Source organism: Peromyscus eremicus, chromosome 14 (genome assembly GCF_949786415.1).
Source record: "Peromyscus eremicus chromosome 14, PerEre_H2_v1, whole genome shotgun sequence".
Classification (NCBI taxonomy): Eukaryota; Metazoa; Chordata; class Mammalia; order Rodentia; family Cricetidae; genus Peromyscus; species Peromyscus eremicus.
The window spans coordinates 40,345,295-40,372,140 of NC_081430.1; the positions used below are offsets into that span (position 1 = coordinate 40,345,295).

Consider the following 26,846-nt stretch of genomic DNA (forward strand, 5'->3'; position numbering starts at 1 on the left):
TATTATCTAACTACTATTACGTTAAGACACCACCACTTATACCAAGTGCCACAACATAAGTTGGCTCAGTGGGGTGGTAAGTGGGGAGGGGAATCAATTGCATTAAGAAATTTAAAAATACATGCTTAAAAAAGCACTATATAACTCACAGTTTTCCTTTTGTAATATACTTTAGTTTATCTGTTACTTCTGGAACTACATAAAGTCAAATTAAAGGAAGACAAAAATGGAAGACAAAAAAAAAAAAAAAAAACCCAACAGGCAAGCGAACTTGAATGTAAATTTTGTTAGTCACTAGAACAGCGATGAAGGTGAGCGAGCATCCCCACAGTTCCTAGGAGGCTGACTCACTGTAGCGCCACACTGTGTAGAGCCCCTTACAGGCACGAACCAGAGCTACATCATCACACACAGTCAATGTCTAGAGTTCTTCATCTACAAGTCAAAGCTCTATACTTTCTTTCCCATGTGCAAACTGGAGCCCAAGTCTAGATCATCAATAGCCTGGAAGGGCTACCCAATGAAAGAGAGGTAAATTTGTATTTAGTGGCCCACCTCCCTCTACCCCCTCCACCCCCAAACTTTCCCCTCAAATTACAAAGTTTTTAAAAAATTTGTTCAATTGAAATAATAATTTCTAAAATTCTTTACTAGTAAACACAAGAAACTTTTATAATTACTAAATTGTTTAATAAAAATCCAGTCCTCACCACCTGCCCTTATGCCTCTTCGATCAATGTACAGAATGCCACCTCAGTGTTACATAAAGACTAAATGCACAGCTAAGCACACACTGTAGCCCCACAAGAAAAACCTTCACAAAGCAAGAGTACTGTACAATTTCAGCTCGGTGGTACCTTTGTGAATAAAAACATATTCCTGAGGAGCCAATTTGGGGTTTCTTCTTGAAGTATGGGACTGAGTGCAGTTTTTCTATATGGAAATTAAGCTGTCATTTTAATTCTACTCAACATAGGTAAGACCCAAGTCTTTAAGTTACATTTAACAAGTATGAAACCTAATTAAAACACGCATCCATTCTTGGGTCAACTTTGTCTCCAAACTGTGACCACTGATCCTTTCTTTAAATCTAAAGTAGATGTTTCATACAGCAGGGAAGCAAGAGGTATGTATTACTGAGGGAGAATAACAAGTAAAAATGTTTAAGATCTATTATGAGTTTTAAATTTTCTTATACAAGTGAATTAAAATTCAACACCATAATTCTTGCCCTTCTGTAAAAAGCTCACACGCAATTTGTACCAAATATAACCACATACAATAAGCAGTTTCAGTTCAATCTATCAAAAGGGAAATTTCTTCAGGTCATTCCAACAAGTATCTTCTGACAGCCCAACTTGGAGAAAGGAATATAGACAAAGCTTTACATGCTAATTACCAATGGCAGGTTCCTGTATTTAAAATGGACAGTTACAGTTTCCTACACAAACCCCTACCCCACCCGCCCGCCCAACAACCCCAGGTGCTACAGTTCCATGGCTTGCCAGTTAGTAGTGTCTGTGTTGTCACGGTCGCTTTGTTCCAGGAGCTTTGCTTCTACTGAGCTTTCTGACATGCAGAAGTGAAGTTTTGGTTGATATATGTTCCAAGTTTCAAACCGTCCATTTTAACTTTTTAAGTTTCTTTTGTCTTACGTATAAAAGGAAAGAAGCAACTCTTCACCACTCTGCATCTCCAATTGCTTTGGAAAATATATAATCTCTTCCATTAAGATTCATAATGCCATCCTTGAGATGAAACTTCCATTTATTTTTACTTCTGTGTATCTAAACAAAAATTGAGAATGCAAAAGATATAATAGGAAAACACAACAACAAAATCCCATTCATAATACATCATGAAATATTCTTTAAGCAAGTTCTCATCTGGTAACTTGCTATCATGAAATTATGTATTGGGTATTTGGCTGCAAGTAGGTCTCTTGGACTTCTGCTGTTTTAACCTCAGTCTTTTTTCTACAGGTAACAAAAAAATTCCATTTGCTATACTGTTTGTAGTTGAGGGTAAGTCACAATACACAAAATTATCAATAATGTATCAGACTTTAGGTTACTGGTATGCAACTGGTCTGGTTTTATCTTTTACTAAGTAAGAACCATTACATTCGCATTCTCCCTATAGATCTGTTTGATATAAGCACTACTTATCATATTCGTTGTAACAACAAAAATTTAAGATTTCTTTAATCTAAAAGGAAATCTCTTGCAGGATACAAATAATGCATGTTCATTATCACAACTCTAGTCCCGAAGTACTTAGGGCTCCCTGCTTCTCAATAAACATTTCTTTAAGGAAAGAAACACATAGTTACAAAGAAAAATCCAAGTAATATATGAAAGTATTATAAATTTCAAGACTGACAAAGAGCTTATCACTAAGTGACTTAATTATAGCCTTCCCCAAAAAAATGGTTCTCAACCTGTGGGTCGCAGCCCCTTTGGGGTCAAATGACCCTTTTGTAGGAGTTGCCTAAGACCATTAGAAAACACAGTATTTAAGCAATCTCTTAAAGCTCATCTGTTTATTGGTTACTGCTTATTTCCTGGTCCTCTTAGTAATAAAATATAATCTAATTAGGTCTTTTCAGACTCAAGGGAGCTGAAGTTTATGAAGACAAAATTCTCTTAAGAGTTTATGTCATTGAAAGGAAAAGGGGATGTTTACAAGCTGATGTGGAATGAATACAAAAACAATCATCTCAGGGCTGAAGAGATGGCTCAGCAGTTAAGAGCACTGGTTTCTCTTCCAGAGGACCTGAGTTCAATTCCCAGTACCAACATGGCAGCTCACAACTGTCTGTAACTCCAGTTCCAAGAGATCTGACATCCTCACACAGACATACTACATTCAGGTAAAACACCAATGCACATGAACTAAAAAAATAAATTTTTACAAAAAGAAAGAAAAATAATCATCTCTTCCCATTCTACTCATTACTTACTTTTCAAAGGTAATGCTAAGGAATTAGTCTATCCAGACATTATGAAACAAACACAATGCTTTCTTTCACACTGTCTATAAAAAATAAATAAAAAAGGCAAGCTATGTAGGAGCCCACTTCCAGGTTTCCTAGTAGCTTTACCCAACAGGTCTGCATAGAGAGGATGACTGGACCACGGGCCTGAGTGCAGGGACTGTATCTAGCAAGGGGGAGGGCTTTTACTCCACCCCTTGGCATTGTTATAAATAGCACTTTGGAATAAAATTCTGGGCCGGTGGATAAGGATCCAGGCCCACCCGAGTCTATCCTGTGTTTTCTCTCTTTCTCTCCCCTCTATTTCTAACTAAGTCTCTTATCCCTCAATCCTCAAGAGTTCCTGGGGTAAATAACGGTGGGGGCTGGTGTCCCACTAAGCTGGACATGGTAGTGTGCACCTATAAACCCAGGCTGAGGCAGGAGTACAGTTGAAAATGAAGCCACCCTGAGCTAGCTAGGTACACAGAGTTGTAGGCCATCCTTAGTTGTTAAATACAACCTGGTCTCAGAAGTACAACATAAAATTAAGTATGGGCAGTCATCATCTGCCTACATCTTTCAGTAAGGCTGAGAAGACTGTTTAGAGGAGAAACTACAGCAAAAACAATGTCCATGAGTAAAATGAAGTCCTTACCTTATCATATTGGCATACAACAACGTTTTCTGTATCAAAGAGTTCCTGCCCTTCCTCGTCACTTACATCATCCTCACTGTTGAGGGGTTCCTGCAAACAAAAAGAGAATTTATACCTAGATCTCAATGTATTGCTATAGAGTCTCCAACTAACATTTAGTGAAAAGAAGTACAGTGACCTTGCTGCTCTCTGAGAACTAAGTATCAGGTGTGTCCACACACACTGTGGATGTAGTGCTGTCAATACTGAAGGTTTGCCAATGTTATTTCAGCAAGAAACTCAGTAGAAGTTAAGCTACAGAACACAAAAGAATCAAAGGGGTTAAAATTTATTTCCTTTGGGGCTAGAGAGATGGCTCATTTGTTAAGAGCATTGTCTGCTCATGTAGAAGACCTGGGTTCAATTCTCAGCACCCATATGGCAGCTCACAACCATTTCTAAATCTAATCAGGGGACCAGATGCCCTCTTCTGGACTCCCTGGGTACCAGGCACTCACGTGGTAAACAGACATACATGCAGGCAAAACAGCCATACACATAAAGTTATTTTTAAATTGTTCTTTATTCTTTAATAATTGCACAAAATAGGGAGACAGAGCCAGGCGGATCTCTTTGAGTTTGGGGCCAGCCTGGTCTACAGAGTGAGATCCAGGACAGGCAAAAACTACACAGAGAAACCCTGTTTGGAAAAATAATAATAACTGCACAAAATAAATTCTCACCAATAAATGTTTCAGATACCTAGAAATAAACCTGAGAAAATATGAAGGTTGTGTTGTGAGGTCATGGTATTATGCACCAGCAACTGTAAAACAAACAAAAAAACCAAACCAAACCAACAGTGACATTGGAGAAGAAAGCAACGAATACAATCGGTCTGTAGTATGGCCTTAGGACTACACTAAGGACCAAATCAGTACTGTTTGTCATTACAATGACATTATAGTGGAGCTATAATAAATAATTAAGATTTCAATTACTCTTAAATGCAGAGGATAAAATATCTCAGGGCCAAAATAAAGCCAAAGGAAGGGATAAACTAAGGCTGAACTTCATCTTTGTACAGAACAAAAGTTTTAACTCAGCTGTCTAATAAATGAAGGAGGAAAAAGACAAAACAGAGGTAGAAAGGAAAACTACCAAGAAAGACAAAAGCCTACGTGTATTAGGTGTATGTCACTCAAACATAGGTGTGCATAGATATATATACTCTTTAAATGAAAATATCTATGTTAAATGGCGAAAAATGGTCAAACTTTAACCCTTTCAGAATGTACATTTCAAATGCTCTACAGACATTCCTAATGGAATCATCACTGCTATGTAGCTCCAGAGTACTTCCAGAACCTTACTCATAAGCAATCACTCTATAGTCCCTCCTGTCTCCTGGTAACTACCAATCTGCTCTGTGACTTCATGAATTTGCCTATCCTGGATATAAAAATGGAGCAACACAATTTGTGGGCGTTTGTGCTGTGCTGTCAGGTTTTCAATGTGTACTCATGTAATAGCATACATCAGTACTTCATGCTTCTTTACAGCTAAATGCTATTTTGTTGTATGGATATGACACATTTTATTTGCCATTCACAAGATACTAACAGACATCCAGGACACCTATTCTGTTTGGATAGACAAGAGTGTTGCCACGAGCACTCATGTACACATTTTTGTCTGAACACCTGTTTTCAATTCTTCCCTACAAGCATTTGCAAGTGAATCTCAGCAGCACAGGACTAACTCTCTGCTTAACTCTGAGGAACTACAACTACCACACTGTTTTCCGTAAAAGCTGTACCACTTCATGTTCACACCAGAAAAACACAAGTCTTCCGATTTTTCCCAATCCTCACCAATGTATATATACTTTCTTTTAAAATTATACCATCCTGGCTAGAGAGATGGCTCTAGCACTTAAGAATACTGGCTGCTTTTCCAGAGGACCTGAATTCAATTCCAGCATCCACATGGCAGCTTGCAACCATCAAGGGGTCTGACACTCTCTCTTCCTGTCTTTGTAGGCATTGCATGTATGTGGTACACAGAAATATATGCAGGCAAAACACCCATACACATAATTTAAAAAAACAAACAAAATTGTAGTCTCCTAGGAGGTGTGACAAGCCCCCTAACTGTGGTTTAGATTTGTATTTCCCTAATGACTACAAATGCTTAGGAAAACCACATCTGTTATTACAGTTTCTGCTGGTCAAAGGTGCAAGCATATAGCACAACCTAACAAGTTTCCCTGTTTAGTCTCACAAAGGTTAAAATTCATGGTATCCCAAGACATAATTTCATCTGAATCTTTGGGTCCTTTTCTAAGCTCATTCAGGTTGTTGGCAGAACTGAATTGCTTAAAGTTTTAAGAATGAGACCTTACTTTAGTAGGTGGTCTCATGAGCTGAGGGACAGACAGTTCAATGGCAGAATAAAGCAACAAGCTTTAACAATACCCACAGATGCTGCTAACAGTGGCCCACGCCTTTAATCCCAGCACTCGGAAAGCAGAGGCAGGCAGATCTGGGTGAGCTACAGACCAGCCTGGTCTATGTACTGAGTTCCAGGACAGCCAGAGCTACACAGTGAGACTCTGCCTTTAAACAACAACAACCATCACCCCCAAATTTAGTCAGGCATGGACAGTGGTGCACAATTTTAATCCCAATACTTAGGCAGTACAGGGTTTCAGGCTGGCAAGGACTACATGAGACCCTGTCTCAAAAACAACAGTAAATTAACAAAAATAATAACAAAAACAAATACAGAAGAGATTCTTATCATCTTTAGAACAAAACAGTCCAAATCCTTCCATAGGGGTACTATAGGGTATTATTAACACGAGAACTGGTGAGAAGATGGTTGAGAAAAGAAGTCACAGGACTCATGCACACGGACGCAAAATTTCTGTCAACGCGAGTCTGGAGTTACAGGGAGTACATACAACACAGTGACGAAGCTGTGTCATTACCAATTAAAATAAATCAATGAAATTCATAAATGACAGTCTGAATCAGATACTGTGACTATCTAATGGTTGCAGAAAAGCATTTAATAACAAAATACATTTCCTTAGTTTTTTGTTTTTTAAAGCAAAGCACTTGGCTAATTACAAAGAGAATGAATTCCTTTAGCCCTAAAAGACATCCACAAAAAACAACAAATATACTTAGCAGTAGACTATTAAAAGCAGGTCCATCTACATAGAAAATAAACGAATCAACAAAGGCATTATTACAAAAGGCATCATCACGCTGGCTCAATGAGGACTATGAAAAGTTGTATACACATCTCTAACACCAGCAAGCAGGAGGAAATGCAATAGAAATGTCCCTTAGGGAAGGATCAAAACTGAGGAAAGGGCTGGGGCTAATGCTAAGTAAGAACTTCCACATCATCAGAATACAAGTAACAAGTAGATACATGAAAAGAGGCTGAAGCGCCTAAGTATTTAAAGAAGTTCAAACTAAACCAAACCAAGACACCATTTTTCTACCAGACTGGAAAAACCCAACAGTCTGCCAATAGCAGGAAGTGATGACGTGGACATCTACAAATTACAGACAAAATGGCAGAGCACATCAGTACAGTAAGTTGGCAAGTCCATGTTCATGTACAATACTGGAGAGAAATACATATGTAAGTTCCCAGTAAAAAACTAGAGGCCACCCAAAAGTTCAATGGATCCAAAAAAAGGATAATCAAATGATGGTACAGTCAACGGTAAAAATAATCACAGTTATATGCAACAACCTGGCTGAACCTCAGGATTACCTTCTTTAAAAAAAAAAAAAATGAACAGAAACTATGTTAAAAATATTGCACTTCCACTATTCGTGACAAGCAAACCTCAAGCAATATTATCTTTGGAAACATGAACACGGATTGAAATACAAAGACAAGTTAATGAGAGAGTCTGGCACAGATGCTCTGAGAGCAGAAGGAAGAGGTGGGACAGGGGAAGAACACCAAAACACTTAAGTAATGGAAAAATTTCACCTCAATGGTAGAGGCCAGGACAGTCATATTTTAAAATATTTTATTCACTCTGCTTCCTCAAATATTTAACAAACTATCTTCAACTAAATTATTTAGGAAAAATAAAATGTTTCAGCCCAAACAATGGCTCAAACCTACAATCTCAGTACTTGGAATCGCCACAAACTCAAGGCCCATCTGGGCCAGATAATGAGTTACAGACCTGTAGCCTAGGCTACCACGTGAAACTGTCTCCAAAAAACCAAAACAATAATAAATAAATACAAATAAGTAAAATGAAACAATTTTGTATTAAGATTTTAAAAAAGACTCCATTTTATGGCAAAGCAATAATCATGAAAATTGTGGTGGGCCAAATAATCACCTTGGACATAGTAACTACCCTGGAGGAATGGAGAAATTGGGGACCTGTTTATAGGCGTCAAGAAAAAGGTATGAATATCAGATTACTGAGGACCTGGTATGAATAGGTCAGAAGATGGCTTTGGCTTGGGCTGTCACATTCAGTTTTTCTCCAGTTTCCTCTCTCCCCAAAAACTGCCATGCCTTTTTAATTACTAAAACAGGAGATAAATTACACCTATCTGTCCTACCAATAGCTTATGCTTAAGCCACGTCACGAATAACTAAGTGCAAAAATGTGATTTGCACGATCCCTATTACTATAATTTCCATTTGGTATACATACCTTTAAAAACTGAGCCTGTGGTGGCTACTGTTACTATCAACTTAACAGGATCTATAATCATCACCTAGGAGACGAACCCCCAGGCACACCTATGAGGGATAATCTAGCTCCTGAGAATTCCTATGATGGACTGTGATGATGTGGTTTTTGAGGAAGGAAGACCCACACTCAAAAGTGAGTGAAACCACTTCCTGGGGTTGGGTCCTGGACAGTGTAGAGAAAGCTAGTTGAGGCCAAGCATCCACCTCTCTCTGCCTCTGAAGAGATAGCATATCATTTGTCTGTTGAGCACTAAATCCAACAGTAAATGATGAGTGGCTTCTCTAGTCAAGTCTCTTTTCTTTTGACTAGAAACTTACTTCTTCTACCTGCCCATCTTCAGCTCCATCTTTCTCTTTATCTTCCTCCTCCTCGTCATCATAGTCTTCTTCCTCATCTTCATCTTCCTCAGATGATGTATCTCCCGTTCCATCAACCTGCAGCACCAATGGAGCTTGCTGCTGAGCAGGCTGGGCCTGTGGCTGCTGCTGGCCAGCTGCAGGTATCTGTGCTTGTGCTGCTGTGGGTGCTGCCACTGTAGTAGGGATGACCTGAGTCTTATTTCCTGCAAATAAGATTTGCTGTGGCTGGATGATGACACCGGTCTGTGGTGAAATCCCTCCAGGAAGTGGGGCTAGGACCTAGGGCAAACAAAACCACCTATTAGCAACTGGTAAGAGGGATCAAGAAACCAGAACCAAACTAATAATAATTCAGTTTTAAACGTGAGAAATGTGAATTAGGCTTGGAGGCCTGGTGATGATGATGGTGATGATGATTGTAGTAACATTAATAACAACAGTTCAGAGTAACATTGTTTTGACTACTGTGCACATATAAACTTGGAGGGGGGGGGAGTGGAGAACCACACAATAGATTCATACAGCTATAGCAGCAAAAGCAGCAGCAGATGGGTCCCAGAGGATGGTAACATTGCTTTACCTGCTGGATAACAGGAGCTTGTACTCCACCAGGCTGCATCTGTGGTATAACTTGTTGTTGTAGAACAACTGATTGCTGAGGTTGAAAGATATACTGGGCACCATTGGCTGCTCGGACCACCTGAAGAAGTTGGCCTAAGGCAAAAAAATAAAATAAAATAAAAAATTAAAAAAAAAATTATAATATATAATTGTGTGTGTGTGTGTGTGTGTGTGTGTGTGTGTGTGTGTGTATCTCCAAGTTGCTATTTCAGCAGCAATCAATACACAAAGAAATGACTTTATACTGCTTTCAAGCCAAAGGACCTAGAAATTACCAAGTTAGAAGACTAACCATTTTACTAAGGGTTATCAACTATACATGACAAACTACAATCATTACTGTTCCCAACTTCCTTCTATATCCCAATGTTTCATCATACTTATTATCTTCATTAGCTTCCCCACACACACACATGCATTGGTGTTTTACCTGCATATGACTGTGTGAGGGTGGATTCCCTAGAACTAGAGTTACAGACAGCTGTGAGCTGCCATGTGAGCTGGGAGTTGAACCTGAGTCCTCTGGAAGAACAGCCAGTGCTCCTAACCACTGAGCCATCTCTCCAGCCCCCTTCATTCACTTTTTACCAATAAAGCTTTAACAACATATTATAAGACTTGATTAATAAGAAAGTAGGTACAACACCATATAAATTAATCTTAAAAGAGAGAGAGAGAGAGAGACTGACTAGAGAGATAGCTCAGCAGTTCTGAGAACTAGCTACTCGTCCTGAGAACTGGGGTTCCATTCCCAGCACCCACATGGTAGTTCACAGCCAGTTCTAACTCTAGTTCTAGAGGATCTGATGGCCTCTTTTGGACTCCCAAGGAACTGCAAGCATGTGATACACAAGCAAGTAAGATATTTATACATGTAAAATTTAAAATGACATAAAAAAGACTTAAAGATAGCCTTAATCACTTCTGCTTGCATGGTAGCAGTGAAGAAAGCATAGTAAACAGTATCAGACATTTCAATGGCGACATAAACATCTCATTTATATGTTCAAAGCACAAGGCTTTGCTTCAAATTTTCAACAAGCAATGAAAATTTGCTAAGCCAATTAGAACTGCTGTAATTATGACTAAATAACATATAATATACAGAATAGTCTCATATTTTTCTTAAGAGTGAAGAAAAGCACACACTAAGACAAAGCTCTAATTGGTTTCTCACAAATTTAGAAATTAACAAAGAAGAAAATAAATAAAATAATGACAGACATCAGTCCATGTCTTCCAAAAGATAAGATGAAAAATATGCATTCAACATTAATGCAGAAAAACTATGTCTAAAAGTACACAATGAATCGACTCTTCAGATCCTGTGAAATTTAATTTGGTCATCACATTGATTCAAATATTTCATTTAACTCATTTGGCAAAACATATGCCTAGTTTTTTAAAAAAAAAAAAAACTATTTCTATATAATCCCACTTCTTTGGCAAGGTTCTCATTCACAGAATAAAAGATTCATCATTCCCACTTTAATTTTTTTCTTTTTTGAATCAGGGTTTCAGCTGAGCTCAAACTCATTATGAAATCAAGGATGACATTGAACTTCTGACCCTCTGCCTCCAACTCCCAACTGCTGGGATTATGTGTGTTACCGTATCTGGCTACAATTTTCATTTTTTCAACTGTATCCTCAACAAAGATTACAATTCTCTATCTTATAGCCCTCAAATTATTTTAACAAAGGTTAAAACAAGTGTCAGTATTGTCTCCCTTCAATAACAAAACAACATTATGAGCTATTTGGAGTTCATTTCTGAACAATATTTACAACTGCATTCCTTGTTCTAATTACCTGAATTTGTTAATATCTGTTGAACAGGAGTCACGCCTGCAGGGAGTGCCAAGGTAGCAGCTGTAGCAGCAGCACTCTGGAATAACAAAAACAAAGGGAAAAATCGTATCTTCACGTACACTCAACAAGACCTTAGCTTATCTGTAGTGTGCTTTAAGAGTACATGGAAGAATTAACTATAATGGCACTCTAAAAATAGGATGAAGTTCCGTGTGGCACAAGACAGACAACATAGCCTAAAAAACCTAGTCAAGTATTTCAAGGAATTACAAGTCTGTTTGGTTCCCCTACAGAACCTACTCTAAGCAACCTCACAGGGAAGCTTCTTTCGCTGCCGATTCAAGTTCTCACAGACACGGTCTACTCTGTATGTTTTTAGAAATACATGCACTAGCAGCCATGTTGTGTCACAGAGGAGACCACCATTCCATGACTGTCATCCTTCCACATTTGGTTCCTTACACCCAATTTCCTGCTTCAAGTAATAATACACTAAAGGCCAAAGTCAACCCACTCTTGTTTCTTCATTTTCTACATTTCTACCAGAATCAGCAGGTCTCCCTACCAAACAATCTGAAGAGCGCCTTGGTTTCTGCAACTGGCACTTCTTCTACGATGCCACATTATCTCAGAGGAACATGAACACACTGACACAATAGTCTAGGTAAACTTTGTAATAAGCTGAGTATTTCTTATCCCAAAAGCTTGGAGCCAGAAGTATCTCAAACATCAGGTATTTTCCCCAGATTTAGAAAGACTTGTGTACACACACACACACACACACACACACCTATATATCCTGGATATGTGAACCCAAAGGTCTATGGATGCTATTTTTCATTCATACATTTGTACATAACACCCTGGGTATAATTTCGTATTTTAGTAGCCCGTGAGTTTTTTCCTTTTTTCTCTTCTAAGAGTAGTCTTGTATGTAATCCTCTCTAGCCTGTAACTCCAAACAGTCTTCAACTTGACGTGATTCTCCTGCCTTTGCCTCCCACGTACTGGGAACACAAATGTATACCAACATATTTAGTCTTGTTTTGGTTTTTGAGACAGGGTCTTTTTTTATTTATCTATTTTTATTTTATGTGCACTAGTGTTTTGCCTGCATGTATGTCTGTGTAAGGGTGTTGGATCCCCTGGAACTGAAATTACAGACAGTTGTAAGCTGCCATGTGGGTGGTGAGAATTGAACCCAGGTCCTCTGGAAGAACAGCCAGTGCTTTTAACTGCTGAGCCATCTCTCCAGCCCCTTAGTCTTTTTTTTAAGACAGGGTCTCACTACATAGTCCAGGCTGGCTTCAAACTGGTGATCCTCCTGCCTCTGTCTCCTGAGGGATGGGAATACAAAAGTGCCCTATGATGGCCCCAGTGAGACTTGAGCTTTGACTGCAACAGGCAAAATCACTCCATTTATTTCTTCCAAAGATGTCATTTCTCCTCTTGCTTGTCCCAACAGGTTTACAACACTGTTAGCTTCATTTTGTACTTTTAAGTATTTTTATGCATCTCACTGTAACCACATTTAGGTAGGGTTTTATTCCCTTAAGCTTACATATTCCTCAAGACACCAACCTGTTATACATTCTGTTTAATCCATAAATTTTTAGAAAACCCACATCTGGATTAAGTTTAGGGAAACGAGTATGTAAGTGTTGTGGAGAAACTAATGCCCAAGAGATCAAATGACTTTGTGCAATTCAGGCGCAGGAAAGACTGACTGCTCAGTGATCAAGAGCACTTATTGCCTTCGCAGAGGACCCAGGCTCTACTCCCAACATCCATATGGTAGCTCACAATCATCTGTAACTCCAGTTCCAGATCTGACACCCTCTCTTGGGCTCTATAGGTACCTGGCCATGCATGTGGAACACAATTACACATGAGGGCAAGCAGACACACAAAGAATTTTTTATTTATTTTTTTTTTTTTAGATTTTATTTTATTTATTATGTATACAGTGTTCTGTCTGCATGTATGACTGCAGGCCAGAAGAGGGCACCAGATCTCATTACAGATGGTTGTGAGCCACCATGTGGTTGCTGGGAATTGAACTCAGGACCTCTGGAAGAGCAGTCAGTGCTCTTAACCGCTGAGCCATCTCTCCAGCCCCCACAAAGAATTTTTTAAAAAAATACAAAGAAGTAAAAATTAGATTGGAATTACTAGCATTGTGCAGCAATGTACAATGCTTCCTAGGTATGAACTAGCAAGACTGGTAGTACACAGGAAGAAGTCATGTGACTAGCAGGTGACCCTACTTCTTATGTGCTTATAAATTACATTTGTGAACTTTTATAGTTCACTAGTTACCACTCAAAAAGTCAACGTGCTTGTAAAAATATTGTTCTTTATTAAAAACAAAAACCTCAATGCTAGCAATACTTATACTGAATTTGAATAATGAAACATTGCCAGGCGGTGGTGGCTCATGCCTTTAATCCTAGCACTTGGGAGGCAGAGGCAGGCAGATCTCTGAGTTGGAGGCCAGCCTGGTCTACAAAGGACAGCCAGGGATAAACACAGAAACCCTGTCTTGAAAACACCCCCAAACCCGCTCCCCCAAAAAAGGAATAAAATGAAAGACCACAATTGCGAAACTACCTTTCAAAAGAGCTTACATAGCATAAGAAAATAAGCCATTTGTGATAAGGTACTAAAGAACTGATCAGATGTGTTTTCATGTTTCTTTTTAACACTGAAGATTCAGTGAAGAGCTTACAGTGCTTCTTTCATCAGTTCACAGTACCACACGCTGACTCATCTGATAAGATAGATTTCATGCCCCAAGTGTGGGGAGAGTACCTGTCTACCTGAAACATCACAGAATTCTACCATAACTCAACTGCACAAAACACATTTGAAGGTATGAATTTAGAGATTACAGTAGAACATACTATGTGTTATGTTTAAGTCAGAGCAAAGATTCTTTAAACATGTGACTTTAGAAATAGTCTCCTTGAATGGCAACATACTCAAGTGTACATAGGCAGTACAATTGGATTTGATGGTTTAAAAGACACCCAGAAGACACAAACTTGGGTGGGTAGGTAGAAAAGAAGGGTGGATCTGGGAAAAGTTGGAGTAGGGGGTGAATGTGATTAAAATACATCTCATGAAATTCTTAAATAACTAATAAAATTAAATAAAAAAAGAAATAGCTATCTTGAATTGTCCAAAACAGTTTATTTTCAACAAGTTTATAAATCTTAGCATTCCTATCCTCTTACACTTAATTGATTTTCTGAACCATTATTTTATGAACTTTAAGCTATTTTGCTCAAACCTTCCATAATCCTTGAATTGCTAAATATAATATACATATTAGTAATTGCAATTTTAAATTAAGTAAGTAAAGCCAACGTACGTGCCATGTTCAAGTCTTACCGTAATACTTGATGCATTCATATGCTGTATTAACTTCGAATCAGGAACAATAACTTGTGGTGCTGTAGCTACAAAAATACAAAGAAAAAAAAAGACACATTTGCAAACAAGGAACCACGAGGACACTTCACAGTCACAGTCATGTTATAAAATACAAAATAATTTTTTACTTTTTTCATGCTTTTGTTGTATTTTGTATATTAAAATACTCTAAACCATTTTCTATTTCAGAAGTTTTTAAATTTTTCTATGGAAATCAACAGCTGGGATATATTCATTTTATACTGAAAAATATTAAAATGACAATACCTAGGCCAGGCATGACAGTCCGTACCTTTAATTCTAACACTAAGGAAACAGACAGGTAGATCTCTGAGTTCAAGGTCAGCTTGGTCTACATAGTGAGACATTGTCTAAAAACAAACAAACAAACAAACAAACAAACCCTACAACATCCTTTTTACCATCTTGACAACTACCACAATCATGGCATTCTAATTATTTAGAAAATACAAATCAAGGGGCATAAGTGCTTGCTGCATAAGCATGAGGACCTGAGTTTGAATCCCCAGGACACATGGAAAAGCCTGCTACATAGACAGCATGAGCACTAGAGCACCACTGCTCCAGGCGGCAGACAGGGAGCCCTGAGGGCGACCACAGGGGCACTCTAAGGAGCTTGAGGACAGCTAGCCTGGTGAATACAGAGAACAACAGACACCCTGTCTCAAACAAGTGGAAAGCAAAGATCAAGACTCCAAGTTGTCTTCTGACTTCCATGCATGCACCATGGTACAAGAGTACCTACATCTGTATGTGCACACACAGGCATCACACACACTATTCAGAAACAATGGTAATGTCAGTTAAAAAACAGAAGTAACTGTTTGATCCCGCAAATTTCAGAGAATACACAGATAATCCCATTATCTTGATATTCTCTGAGTGAAAAAAAATCAATTTTAATTTATGATGACCTAAAATCCTAGTGCCATGCCTAAAGGCAATAGGAGGAACAGTCATCAAAGATGAAAAGGATGAGATCATGTGATACAGACTTGACACAGGTATTACGTGCTGGTGAAATGGCTCAGTGGGCCAAGGCACCTACCCCCAAGCCTAAAGACCAGAGTTCCATCCTCAGAATCCACAAGAGAGAGAAGGAGAGAACAGACTCCTGCAAGTTGTCCTCTGACCTCCACATGTGTACCATGGTCTACCACTCCTCCACAAACACTAAATTAAGCAAATCTTAAATTGCAAAGAAAAAGATTCAAAATCGATTCGCTATAAACAGTAAACCAAATCATCTAGGCTTTTCTACTACATATTACTGTTCATTTTGTATCTCACATATGAGATGAGACAAAACAAATCCGCAGTTACCACCTTTAACTAAGCTTTCAGTTCTCCTGTTTCCTCTGCAGTCAAGATTCATCCAACCACAATACTGAGGACATTTTGTAACTGAATAGATTTGTCATATAAAAAAGGTATGTATGATGGATCGAGAGTCTTCCCCTCCAACACCCCCAGGTTTTTCAAGACAGTTTCTCCGTGTAGTCTTGGCTGTCCTGGAACTCATTCTGTAGACCAGGCTGGCCTCGAACTCACAGATCGGCCTGCCTCTGCCTCCCAGGTGCTGGCATTAAAGGCGTGCACCACCACCACCTAGCAAGATTCTTAATCTTTGCAGGGCCCAGATTTTCTTCAACTGTGAAATGGAGCTAATAGCTATTCTACAACACCCCAATAAAAGATTAACAAAACAGGACCTTATTTACAATATTTGCATATTGTAAAGAACTATGATTGAAGTCTATAATGAGTTTTTTTAAACCAAGCATTAATAAATTTTATATTCATTTTCTACTCAAATTAGACTAAATTTTCAGATTACCAAAGTTACACATTTCTCCAGTATTTAAGATACATGGATAAAACAAAACAAACATGTTTATGAAATAACATGTTTCATAAAGAAAACTATCTTATATAAAATAATGAATCCCTTCATAAATAAGCCTCTATAGATCAGGATTCCTCTTCTTTTTTCTTAAACAAATATCAACAAGCAGAAACTCAGCCAATAGAGGGGAAGAAAAAGAACAGTGTAGATCACCCCCCCAACCAAGCATCTATTTAAAAGGAGGATCCAAGAAACTCAAGAGTCAAAGGAATGCTTTCCAAAGACAAGTGTAATTTGGAAGCCATGGCAGGAACAATCTAGCCCTTCTCACCTTGCTGTGATGCAGGTATAAGGACCTGTTGGGTCTGTGCTTGCTGAGGTACCGTTTGCTGAGGTTGCGCTTGCTGGTGGTGGTGGTGGTGGTGATGCTGCTGCTGTTGGGGTTGATGCTGCTGCTGAACTTGCAACAAAAGCTGCTGCTCTTCTGAATGAAATCCATCTACTGCCCTAGACTGCATTAATTTATTCTCCCACAACTAAGACAAAGAAGAGTAAAGACTTCTCAGTGAGGTAAAGAAAACTCTGGACATACAGGCAAAACATTTATTACATGTTTAGACATTTCTCCCATTTTAAGAAATGATACAATCACAAAAAATTAGCCTTTATTTTTTTATTTTTTTGGTTTTTCGAGACAGGGTATCTCTGTGTAGCTTTGGAGCCTGTCCTGGAACTTGCTTTGTAGACCAGGCTGGCCTTGAACACACAGTGATCCACCTGCCTCTGCCTCCCAAGCCTTTAATTCTTGAATAAGAATTTTTAAGTTTTATATAAGGAAATAAGTTTTATATAAGGAAAATAAACCTTAATCAAATTTCATCTTTATTACTTTAGCATACTGAAGAATTTTTTTTACATTCCAAGAAACTTTCTACACTAATTCCTTAATTGGCAGAAATTACTTAATAAAGCAGTTCCCAGAGTCAATATCTTAGTAGTCATAGCTTACCTTTTCATTTCAAAACCATTATTAAATTACTCTTATATAGACCTTTGCTCAATACAAATTTTCTATCTCACCAGGCAGTTGTGGTGTATGCCTTTAATCCCAGCATTTGGGAGGCAGAGGCAGGTGGATCTCTGGCCAGCCTGGTCTACACAGAGAAATCCTGTCTCGAAAAAACAAAACAAAACAAACAAAAACCCCAAATTTTCTCTCTTAGATAGCAGTCAACGAACAAATATTCACCTCTCCTTCAGTAGAATGAGAAAGAGACATTCTAAATTAAGACAGACCAACTTCCTTTCCACCTGATGAAATTTTATTCTGTGCACAAAATTTAAAATAGTGTATAAAATTAGTTTCTAGCAATGTATATAAGGTATATATAAATCATAAGTGAACTTCACTGCATATTATATGCAAATATTCCAAAATCTGAATAAAAATGCAGAAAGAAAATATTCCTAGGTTGGTGACACCTTTCAGATTAGGGATACCCAGTATGTATTCTCTCATTTCACCACAGGGTAAGTTCTCTAATGGGAGGACAAAGGAGGAAGAGCCACCCAAGAAAGAAGAAACGAAAACATTTCCAATTATTTCATTCTTTCCTTAATATATTTGCTTTCTGCTATGTTTAGTGTTTAATTTAGAGCCTCACTCCCATAAGAAATTATCCAAGAAAGTAAAGCTGTACCCCTAAAATGCAAATGAACAATTTGGTCATCTTTACACTAGCACATCTACATATACTGCTTTTAACTCCAGGACCTGCTCTTGGGATACTTACTGCTAATTCAGAGGCTTCTCCAAGATCCTCTCAGAGGCTCCTCATGCCATACTCGCAGATTTAAAACAAAACAAAAACCCTCACCTTTTCTCATCTTGACGACCTAGATGTATGACTACTTGCTAGTAACAACCTGAACATCTTTCCAAAGGTATACTGAAAGAATGAAGTCAAAGTCAGGTTCACAGTAAAACTATTTCCCTAGCAAGTCCAATACTTAAATGCCTGGTCTTTCTGTATGCTGTATGTTGTTCCCATTGGTTAAAAAATAAGCTGTTTGGCCTATGGCAAGGCAGCTCAGAGGCAGGCGGGAAATCTAGGAGAAAGACAGGGAGAAGAAATGCAGAGGGGAAGAGATGCCATCCAGGGAGAACACGTGGCGACATACAGATTAATAGAAATGGAATGAATTTAGTTATAATAGCTAGCAAGAAAATTGAGCCATAGACCAGGGCCATGCAATTCATAATTGATATAAGCCTCTGTGTATTTACTTGAGTCTGAGCGGCTGCAGGACTAGGCGGGACACAGGAAAACTTCCGGCTACAGAAATCTATACTTAAAAAGATACTAAACTGTATTCATAGTTATCAGAGTTTAAAAGTAGTGACCATTGAATGCTAGCTGCTATTACTACTGCAGTAGTGGCTTTAATTAGGTAACAGCATTACATCAGAGGTTGGGAAACCAGTTAATCCTGGTTTGTCTACTAATGTGACTCTATCATGTAACATTCTTAAGACATTTTCCTCATCTAAAATTAAAGGAAAATTGATTTAGATTACTCCTAAACTTCCTAAGCCAGTAATAGAGGCTTCTACAAACCCCACACTAAAAACTACCGGTTTCTTCCTGTAGCAACAAAGTATTACTTCCTCAGAGTCCAAATTGTCTCGCTGATCTCCCCAAAGTGGGCTAAAAGCAGGTCAAAACAGGTACGTGCATGACAAGTAAGACATATTATGATTAGTGTATTATATATGGCAAGTTTCTCAGACATGCTATTCACCTGAACCTCCTGTCTTCCTCTTGCCCTTTTTCAAACTCAAAACAAAACCTAGTTTCTTGTGAGTCAAAATCAAGGTAGAGGGGCTGCTGAGCTGGCTCAGGGGTTTAAGGCACACCAAGCTGACCATGGGTTTGATTCCCGGGACCCACACGGGTAGAGAGAACCAACCGCTACAAGTTCTCCTCTGACCTACACACACACACACACACACACACACACACACACAAGGTGGTTTGTATGCACACATATAGATGTGCACATACACAAATTTTTTCTTAAAAAAAAATCGAAGTGTGAAGTAAAAGAACTATTAATATTTAAGAAATTGGTTTTTAAGCCAGGTGTAGTGGCACATGCCTTCACAGTACTTGGGAGACAGAGGCAGGCAAATTTTTCTGAGTTCGATGTCAGCCTGGTCAACATAGTAAGTTCCAGGACAGCTAGAGCTACATAGTGAGATACTGCCTTGAGGGTGTGAAAAAGGTTTTTTTTGCACTACAATTTTCTAATTGAGATGATGATGAAGATCCAACCTAGTTCTTAAAGTACTAACACTGTTAATGTTCTAACACTGGTCCAAAACCCCAACCCATCACACTTCTTTAAAAAAAGGTTTATCTTATTATTTGTGTGTGTGCGTGTGTGTGTGTGTGTGTGTGTGTGTGTGTGTGTGTGAATATGGCACATGCTTGTGGCTGCCCTCACTAACCAGAAGAGTGTCAGATCCCCTGGAATTGGAGTTACAGGCAGTTTGGAGTCACCTGAAGTGGGTTCTAGGAACAGAACTCTGGTGTTCTGGAAGAGCAGATATCACTCTCAATGACTAAGTCACTGCTCTAGCTCCCATTCCCACTTTTCTAAATTCATGGTTCACTTTTACTACCATCAATTAATTGGTCTACCCATTGTAATGAGAGCCTGTCATTCCAACGAAGCGTCTATGATAAACCGAAATATTGACTACCTGTAATGTGCAGCTGAGCGTACATTCAACTCCCCTACGTTCTCATGGCAAGGACGTAGCAATCAAATTCATAACTAAAAAGGTGTAGAGTATTCTTCAGTGGCTAAGATTGCTTGCGCAGTTAGCATAAAAGAGAACCACAAGAAAATAAAGAAAAAAGAGGAAGGGGGTGGGGGTGGCCACAGCAGCTGCAGAAGAGGGAAGCTAATTCTAAAGTGTGATCCCAGACCTACTCTATCGGCAGGTTTAGAAGTGAGCCACAAGTGTTGTAATGAACTGTCCAGATTATTTGTGAGCCTTGCAAAAGTAAGAGTAGTTGTATTCAAGTCTAAACCAATGCTTTTCAAATTGAGGGTTGAAACCCATTAGTGGGTCATAAAAAGTCAATGCTGAATTTTATGAAAACCAAACTGAAAGGGAAATGCAACATAAATAGTTTCTGTATTTTTATTTGTTATACAGCATGCATAGAAGCTTCAGGAACATTTTTTTCTGCACTGTTAACAGTATTCATTTTCTAAATTTACAAACACATCTTCTGCTTAATTGTACCCAGAGTAAATCATAATCTGTAAATTATACAATATGTAATATTGTATATAATGTAGTATATATATAACCTATAATATATTCACCTTTATATTTGAGAAAACAGTCCACATTCCAACAAGAAGTCTAAAACCATACTCGACTCAAATATGATACTTTTCCCTCATACATACATAACCATGATAAAGTTTAATTTGCAAATTATATACAGTGCACTAAAATTAGTAAAACACAACTATAAGGATATCCTATGATAAAACCTATGTGACTGTGGTCTCTTTCTCAAGTACCTTACTGAATGTACTGTACTTGAGAAATCTTCTCATGGGGATATGAAATACAATGCCTATGTGATAACATGGTAAAGCACACAGACACTGTGACAGAACTGCTCTACGGGTTACCTGAACACAAACACTGTGCCATTGCAACAGGGACTCTGACTGACAACTAGGTGGACACTAAGTGATTAATGGATGAGTTGCATATGCACAACTGGTAAGCTGGACAGAGAAATGGCTCAAATCTAGATACTACGCTGCTGGCTGGGGAGAGATTTCATCATTCTAATCAGAATGCACACAACTTAAACCTCACAAACTGCTTACTTCTGGAATAGTTCATTTAATATTTTCTAACAAAGCTGACCAAGATAAACAAAACCTCAAAAAATAAGATCAGGGGTTAGAGAGAAGGATCAGAGGTTAAAAGCACTTCTGCTCTTCCAGAGGACCCAGGTTCAACTCCCAGCACCCACATGGCAGCTCACAATAGTCTGTAACCCCAGTTCCGAGGGATCCAATGGTCTCTTCTGGCCTCCACAGGCACCAAGCACACATGGGACAGACATACATGCAAGTAAAACACTTACACACAAAATCTAGTTTTTAAGAAAGAAGACCACAGATAAAGGAAAACTAATAGGCTTATTTTAAAAAAAAAAAACGGCGGCTTGGTCCCATGCTACTACCCCATTTAGTTACACTCTGGAGTAGAACTTAGTACGGCCTATTCGCCATAGACTGGCTGCTACTTTAACTTGTTCTGTGTTTCTTACATTACTAAACTACTTCCAGTGAAATAACCTTAGACTATTCCACTGCTTTTAATCTGCAGTCTTCTAAAATGAAAACAAAGTTTCACAGCCTCAAAGAAAAGCTGTCACTTAGGCTGGGCATGATGGTTGCACGCCTTTAATCCACAGCACTTGGGAGACAGATGCAGGTGGATCTGTGAGTTCAAGGCCAGCCAGGGCTCCAAAAGGGCGGAGACATGGCAGTCACTCCCTATGCATTTTCAAATGAACTCCTTCATGAAGAGACTATTTTACTCAGGACCTAACAGATAACTAAGAATTTACCACCCATTTAGTATTATATTCAAACAAAATTCTAAAAAAAAAAAACTATTGTTATCTATTTTCTGTATAGCATGCTACTGGCATTTTAAGCAGAGTATGTCTGTATCATTCAGGATGGTACCACAGGAAATGAAACTTTCCTAGTTCTTGCCTACTAAATGTTAAAAGTGTTAGCTAATCATGACACAGGAACATAGTCCCACATACTGCCAAAAGCTCTGCAGGGGCTGGGACAGTCAACCATGAATCAGGACTTAGCAATCATGCTAAGTGTTCTAGTAACTTAACAAATATAATACCATATAACTAAACACCAAGCTTATACCATCAAGTAAAATTTGATATATCCAATGTTTATACTTTATCTTCATTTAAAAAAAAAAAGTGCCGGGCGGTGGTGGCGCACGCCTTTAATCCCAGCACTCGGGAGGCAGAGCCAGGTGGATCTCTGTGAGTTTGAGGCCAGCCTGGGCTACCAAGTGAGTTCCAGGAAAGGTGCAAAGCTACACAGAGAAACCCTGTCTCGAAAAACAAAAAAAAACAAAACAAACAAAAAAATGTATGTGTACAACTGTTTTGCCTGCTTGCATGTATGTATGTGTCTGATACCCACAGGAGTCAGAAGGCCTTGGATTCCCTGGAAAATGTAAGTTATGAATGGTTGTAAGCCTCCATGTGAGTACTGAGAATTGAATCCAGGTCCTCTGTAAGAGCAGCAAGTGCTCTTAAGTGCTGAGCTATCTCTCCAGACCTTTAATTTCACTTCAGTACAATTTTAACTACATCAGAAACTTTCAGGTTCTAAATATCAGCTGTTGAAACTATGTTACAATGTTTTTGCAATAGTAACTGTATTAGCCATGCTGAAATTAGGAATATTAAATTGTTAAATATTTCTTTTGTTTAGAAAATTAGAAGTGCCCTTTTACTTTATTTACTCCCTTTCCCACAAGTAACTATTCTGGTATACCCACACTTCAGCAATTTTTGCCTAAGTATCTAAAACTGACATGAAGAAAATTTAACTCTGTTCCCCAAGACTAAGGTGTACAACGGTATGTGCTATTGTTTAATAACTAAACTTTATTTAGTTCTACATAGTAAGTATATATGTAGACAGCATCACCTTCTTCTTTAGAGAAAAAGAACCTGAAGAACAAGTTATCCTACATCAACAAAGAATAGAAGGCAAAAAATAGGATAATTACGACCCAGAAGTCTAATTTCAGCATCTCTGAATGTTGTACCCTGGGTACTCACTCGCCTCACCCTAATGCTGGCTCTAATCCAAGCTTCTCATCTAACCACACTGTTACTTCATCTACTTTCTATTTCATTTGCTCTTTGGGGAAGCTGAGTTCCCTAACAGCTTTTGGAAGCTCTGAAATGAAATTAGTTGTACACTTTATCCAAGAGCTAGACATGGAAACAGGAGAGTTGTTTAAATTTCTAGCCCAGTATACTGCTGAAGAATGGGCAGTTCACATTTTGATTCAAAAGTTAATTCTGATCATCCCTTGACAAGGGCATTTAGCTAGAAGATCGCAGAAATGGCAAAGTAGATCTTTTACCTCATGGCACACCTAGGTTCACATTTCTACTACCTATTAGCCAAATGCTCTTGTCAAATGATAGAAAGCAGGTAATTTTTTAATTTATAGTCTAGATATTGTATCAGTGTATCAAGTATCTATGTATAATTAGGGTACGTTTAGAAAAGTGGTTCTCACCTTGGGGTGATTTTGCTACTACTTCCTTAGGGAGATTAGCAACAGCATTTCTGAACCCAACTAAAAGGGGTTCTACTGGCATCTAGTGAGCAGAAGTCACTTATCTGCTAACATCCTATACACAACTAACCAATCAATCCAACATGTTAAAAGCACCGAAGCTCAGGCACTATAGAGACACACGGAACCTGCATTTTCAGCCTCACTTCTGATGAATCTATTTGATCAGCACCGAGGCAAAGGGATGTGGCTCAGCAGCAGAGCATTAGCCAGCATAAGGCTCTAGGTTGGAGCTCCAGCAATGGTAGGGGGAAAAAGGTCATGGTTTATATTCAAGTTGTACTTGCTATTTTGATATAGGCAAGTCTGACAAATTGTTTTTAATCATTTAAGTTCTAGTTTTTACAAGTTTTTTGTTTGTTTGGGTTTTATTTTCGTTTCTTTCTTTTTTGAGATAGCCTCACTAAATAGCCCTGACTGGCCTAGAACCATGCAGACTAGGTTGGCCTCAAATTTGTGCAGATTCTCCTTCCTTCCCCTCCTTAGTTGCTTATTATTCCCTTTGAAGAGAATTTCTCGTGTTATTCCAATCCACAATCCACTTAAATGCAAGTTTACCAACTATATCTTGTGTCCGCCCCACCTCCCATCAAAGTGAGCTCTTAACAATTCAGAAATGATCACAGTAAGTGGGCAGATTTTTTTTTTAATCATGACATTTCCTGCAGTATCTAGTTATACTTTAAATTACAGGCATTCTCACCATGCGTCTTATTTCATAATCTAATTCGCCACTGTATCTGATAGCCTTAGAAACCTTTTGATAATCTGTTAAACAATTAAAAAAAGAGAAAGACTGGCGCTAAATCAAAGTCCATTATAAATCATAAAATACACAATGGATGTTTACTTTAACAAGAAAATCCGTGTAGCTCACTTCGGTAAGCACTAGCCACATGTAGTGATTTAAATTTAAATTAAGTAAAATTAATAAAAATGTATTCCTCAGTTCCTCTACTCACATCCCAAATACCTGAAAGCCACATGTGGCTAATAACTAGCATGCAGTGGACAACGGACACCAGAGCATTTACACACTTGTAGAAAGCTGTCTCCTGGACAGGACTAGTGTTCAACTGTTCAATCTAGGGCACATTCTGAAAATTCTAATGAGGTCTTGAAAAAATTAGTGCAGAGAATTAAGTTCAATCTGGTCTAACAGCTTCAACTCTTATTACAAACCAAGATATAAGAGTATGCCCCACTTAACAACAACAAAAAAAGCATTGTTAAGATTCTGGAGTTGCATCTGTCATTAACCAGTTCAGCTAACTATTTCACTGAGTGCCGGCCATATATGCCAGGTATTATGGTAGAAATTGAAGATGAAAAGTTGAATGAGTTACTTTCAAACGTAAAAAACATGCAAATGAAGATACTTGATTTTTTCCAAGACAACCTCAGTTTCTCTGAATAGAATGTCTTTCAGCTTTGGGGACCAGTAGGAAGACTGAATTCTCCAGTCTGTCAACTTACAAAAGAAGAAAATAATAAAATCCCAGATTGACCCCTACCATAAATCAATTGAAGTACTTAGGGCTCATTTCCACATCTACAGAAATTGTATCTTCTACATAAAGTCACAAAATGTAAGAACAACCACTGAGTGCAGCAAAGTGTAAAACATTCCCCGGTAAATTAAGGATCATGCTAAGCATCTCTATTTACCTTCATGTAACTTAGGTACTTTATGCTGTTCAATGCTGTTCCAACTCCTGTTTCAGAGGAGGTATTCTAAAACTCGCATCCTTAAGCATTAATAACACACTTCTCTCCCACTAGATATTACTCATCTCACTGATATTACTAGATATTACTCATCTCCTTTAGCACACTGGCAAATTCTTACTGAATATTCTAGAAGTTGCCCATGGGTGCTTCAACATATTAAGACATATTTCATCTCCACAATAAAGTTCAGATTTGTTTCACTGAAAGTGAGTGCTAAATTCTAGCTTCCACGTCTGAATGGAGAAGACCACAGCTAATGTTCCTAGCCATTTATTAGCTGTGATGAACACAGCTCTAAAGGAACTGCTCCCAATTTCTTTTTTTTTTTTGGTTTTTCGAGACAGGGTTTCTCTGTGTAGCTTTGCGCCTTTCCTGGAACTCACTTGGTAGCCCAGGCTGGCCTCGAACTCACAGAGATCCGCCTGGCTCTGCCTCCCGAGTGCTGGGATTAAAGGCGTGCACCACCACAGCCCGGCTGCTCCCAATTTCTAAATCAACGGTATACTATCTTCTGATCTTAGGTTCACTGCATTTTTAAATTTACTATTTTGTGTATGGATGATGGAGAGGGTGCACATACCACGGCACATGGAGAACAACTTTAGGGAATTAGTTTCTGTTCCGTTTCTCTCTTTTCAAAAACTACTCAAGACTTCAAAAAATTTTAGGTATTTTTAGTGTTATGAAGATTTTTAAATGAAATAAAGGTCTATGTTTACATAAATGACACCAATTTTTCCAGAAATAACAAAAAAAAAAAAAAAAGGTAGAAAGAAGCCAGATCTCCCATCTGCCTCTGCATTTTGCTACTGCTTTGGTTCAAGGGTAGAAGGAAAAATTTCTCTTACACTTACACAGTTGAAAAAGCAAAAGATATTTTAAAATATTTATTAATAGTTCAGCAATATGCCGTGCGGTGGTGGCGCACATCTTTAATCCCAGTACTCGGAAGGCAGACCCAGTCAGATCTCTGTGAGTTTGAGGCCAGCCTGGTCTACAGAGTGAATTCCAGGACAGGCTCCAAAGCTATACAGAGAAACCCTGTCTTTAAAAAAAAAAAAAAAATTCAGCAATATATCTCAACCTATATACTTTTCATATTTAAAGTAAAATCTAATATGTCTTATACTTTGAATCTTTCAACATGCATTGAAAATGAATTATGCACATCTTTCAAATGTTCACACATTTCCCTA

At 38.3% G+C, this 26,846-nt stretch overlaps 1 protein-coding gene and 1 non-coding gene across 3 annotated transcripts in view; both read right to left on the minus strand.

The window, feature by feature from the left end:
* Window positions 1-1,475: 1,475 nt before the first annotated feature.
* The window catches only part of Gtf2a1 (general transcription factor IIA subunit 1), a 30,851-nt gene continuing 5,480 nt past the window's right edge, over window positions 1,476-26,846 (minus strand). For both annotated transcript variants that reach the window (XM_059278974.1, XM_059278973.1), the window contains exons 3-9: window positions 16,786-16,990; window positions 14,546-14,613; window positions 11,153-11,228; window positions 9,301-9,434; window positions 8,679-8,999; window positions 3,633-3,722; window positions 1,476-1,787 (exon numbers count right to left, since the gene is read on the minus strand). In XM_059278974.1, the coding sequence (XP_059134957.1) occupies window positions 1,680-1,787; window positions 3,633-3,722; window positions 8,679-8,999; window positions 9,301-9,434; window positions 11,153-11,228; window positions 14,546-14,613; window positions 16,786-16,990 (1,002 nt within the window). In that variant the 3' untranslated portion in view covers window positions 1,476-1,679. The remainder of the gene's footprint in view (window positions 1,788-3,632; window positions 3,723-8,678; window positions 9,000-9,300; window positions 9,435-11,152; window positions 11,229-14,545; window positions 14,614-16,785; window positions 16,991-26,846) is intronic.
* On the minus strand, window positions 15,427-15,570 carry LOC131924807 (small nucleolar RNA SNORA79). Its single transcript, XR_009383066.1, has one exon. It is a non-coding gene; the product is annotated as a small nucleolar RNA SNORA79 (small nucleolar RNA).